Raw genomic sequence first — 2,535 nt, 5'->3', positions numbered from 1 at the left:
GCTCCGAGCACGGGGGCAAAGAGTAGGCGCTGGGCGCCCAAGACAGTCTACGGGCGCGAGTTCGGTCTGTGCGTCATCGACGAGGCGCACTTGGGCCGGACGATGAACAAGCTGTTCACGGCGTCGATGTGTCTTGGCGAGCGAAGCCGAGCAGTGGTGGCGATGACTGCCACTCCGGTGCTTACGAAGCCAGGCGTAAGTCTATAACTTGCGCTGTGTATTTGGTACTAAACGCGCATTGTAGGACTTGTGTAATTTAGGATGAATGATGGGCCTGGAGGGCTTCCGGGCTGAAGATCACGCTGACGTAATCTCAACAGCAAGAAGAATCAATAGCGCAAGGCGACGAGATATGCATCGTCTCAAGGATACCTTCGAAGAGAACTATCAAGAGGTTCTAGATATGTTGTTGAAGAACACGCAGGTCGCGTCTAATCCAAAATCTGAGTATCATGTGGAGATCATGAAGGCACTTGCAGATATACGCGAGAAATTCAAAGGTGCCATCGTTCGTCGAACGGTAAATTCGCTGGACTACATGGGGAGTCAAATCTCAGGATTGGCCGACTACCAGGAGCACAAGCTCCTGGTCAAGTTGGCTGATCATGAATAGGAGTACGTCACGGGGCTGACCAAAGATCTGATTTCCGAGGGTGGTCGTGAAGCGGTGTTTCAAATGGGCAAGGTAAGTTTCTTTCGAACGGGGATTGTTCTGGCCGTCCAGGATGTCCGCCTGTGCAGCATACACTGGGCAGCAGCTAGTCACACGACACTTAGCTGTCATCACAGCCGGAGCATGATAGCACAGTACGGGCGTCCAGGATGCCTGTACCGTGATGCAGTGCCCTCTGCAAAGATGGTTCGAGTTGAGTCAGTAGCCTAGCATTGTACAATCGGCCGTCCAGGATGCCCGTCCGTATCTACGCGACATTACTCATCTAACTTATCTAACAGAGTTTTTATTTGGGAATTCGGCGGTCGCTTACCCATATCGGCTGTTACGATGCGTCGTGGGAGGCTCCTACCAATGCGGAGGAAGCGGAGAAGGAGATCTCCACGAAGATCAAAGCGGTACTGGAGATACTCGAGTATCATCTCAAGGAGGATGGCCTGCCGCCTCTGCTCACGCCAGAGTCAGAGCCGGTATTGGAGAACGTCCTTGCACCCGCCCCAAATGCCGTTAAGGAGCCGCGCGGAGAAGGAGCCGCGCTGGACAAAATTATTGTCTTCGTCGCATTCCCTGCCAATCTCGAGGTAATATTGCCAGTAAGTACAGATCTTCCTTAAGCTTTACCTCGCTAATTTCAAATCTTAGTTCTTTGAGTTCTGTAACATTACCTGGATTGAAGTTACAGGGAACGTCACCATGAGTCAATGGGCAAAGAGAATTCAGCAATTCAAAGACAGCGGGTACGCAGACCTGTGCGTTCTCATCTTCTCGGGCATTGGATTAGTCGGACTGAATTTGGTGTGCACGAACATATTAATTATGATGGTAAGCGCACATAGATGCAAATGGCACCAGCTAACTGATTTATTAGGATACTTTATGGTCGGCGCAAGAGGATTCACAACTCATTGGGCGCGTATGGCGGCATCCGCAACCAAAGCAGGTGCACGTCTACCGCTTGATCGCATGGAACACGCCAGACATGTTCCTGAATCGTATCTCATTCGACAAGGCAACAATGATGAAGGCCTTTACGGGGATGCCGGGTCCGATGCGTAAGTAGCCTATTTGTAAATATCGCAGTATTACAATTACTCATTATGCAATTACAGGCAACTTATTCGGCCAGGAGTCTGATGCAGCGGATGTGCTCGATGACAGCACGTCCAATATTGAAGAAATACCTGAGCCAAAGAGGAAGAAGAACACTGGCGCCACAAAGTCGAACACGGGCAGGAAAGGGAAAAAATCCGCGCTGATTGTCATGGACAATGAAGATGAGGCAGGGCCATCCAGGACGTCCAGCGCTGCTCCGGCTTGCCCTGTGCCAGCACCCTGTCCGCACAAAGGCCCTCTGGCCCAAGACCTTGCGCCCAGCCTCCCCGCGCTGACACCAATTGTGCCCACAGCCCCGTCAGCCCCAGTCCCCGCCCCCAGGCAGGCAAGACCGTCCACACAGGCAGGGCCGTCCGTGACGCCCACGGCACCCTTCCATCTTGATTTGGCAGCTGATGTCGTCATGAGGCACGGCGATTGGTCAGGAATGAGTTCGCTGGTGGATGAGTCTTCCAAGTCAGATACATCGTCTTCAGCGGGTCAGCAATTGCCAACGAATGACGAGGCACGAATGCCCGATCTTGCAGGGATGCAGAATCTGGGTCTGCAGAATCTGGGTCTGCAGAGCGTTGATCCCATGACTGAAGACTTGGGTAAGTGTATCATCAATCTATATTCATTTTGGTAATATAATGCTTTCTAGAACTGCTTACTCCGCCTCTGGGTACGCCTCCTGCTGTTAAGGGACCTAACAACTGGGGATCAGGAGTTCAACTGTTAAACGGTTACTGGGACTAATACACGCTATA

The 2,535-nt window shown here is 51.8% G+C and overlaps 1 protein-coding gene across 1 annotated transcript in view; it reads left to right on the top strand.

Moving 5' to 3' along the window:
• The window catches only part of FIBRA_09098 (uncharacterized protein), a gene marked incomplete at both ends in the record, with an annotated part of 4,574 nt that extends 2,050 nt beyond the window's left edge, over nt 1-2,524 (top strand). The window contains 9 exons of the mRNA XM_012321429.1: nt 22-195; nt 245-251; nt 321-589; nt 614-685; nt 955-1,266; nt 1,316-1,495; nt 1,542-1,725; nt 1,783-2,379; nt 2,430-2,524. Coding sequence (XP_012176819.1) covers nt 22-195; nt 245-251; nt 321-589; nt 614-685; nt 955-1,266; nt 1,316-1,495; nt 1,542-1,725; nt 1,783-2,379; nt 2,430-2,524 — 1,890 coding nt within the window. The remainder of the gene's footprint in view (nt 1-21; nt 196-244; nt 252-320; nt 590-613; nt 686-954; nt 1,267-1,315; nt 1,496-1,541; nt 1,726-1,782; nt 2,380-2,429) is intronic.
• Between the last annotated feature and the right edge of the window lie 11 nt (nt 2,525-2,535).

The sequence above is a fragment of the Fibroporia radiculosa genome (assembly GCF_000313525.1).
Source record: "Fibroporia radiculosa TFFH 294 genomic supercontigs, scaffold8859, whole genome shotgun sequence".
NCBI classification, from domain to species: Eukaryota; Fungi; Basidiomycota; class Agaricomycetes; order Polyporales; family Fibroporiaceae; genus Fibroporia; species Fibroporia radiculosa.
This window is presented reverse-complemented; position numbering and strand designations above follow the sequence as displayed.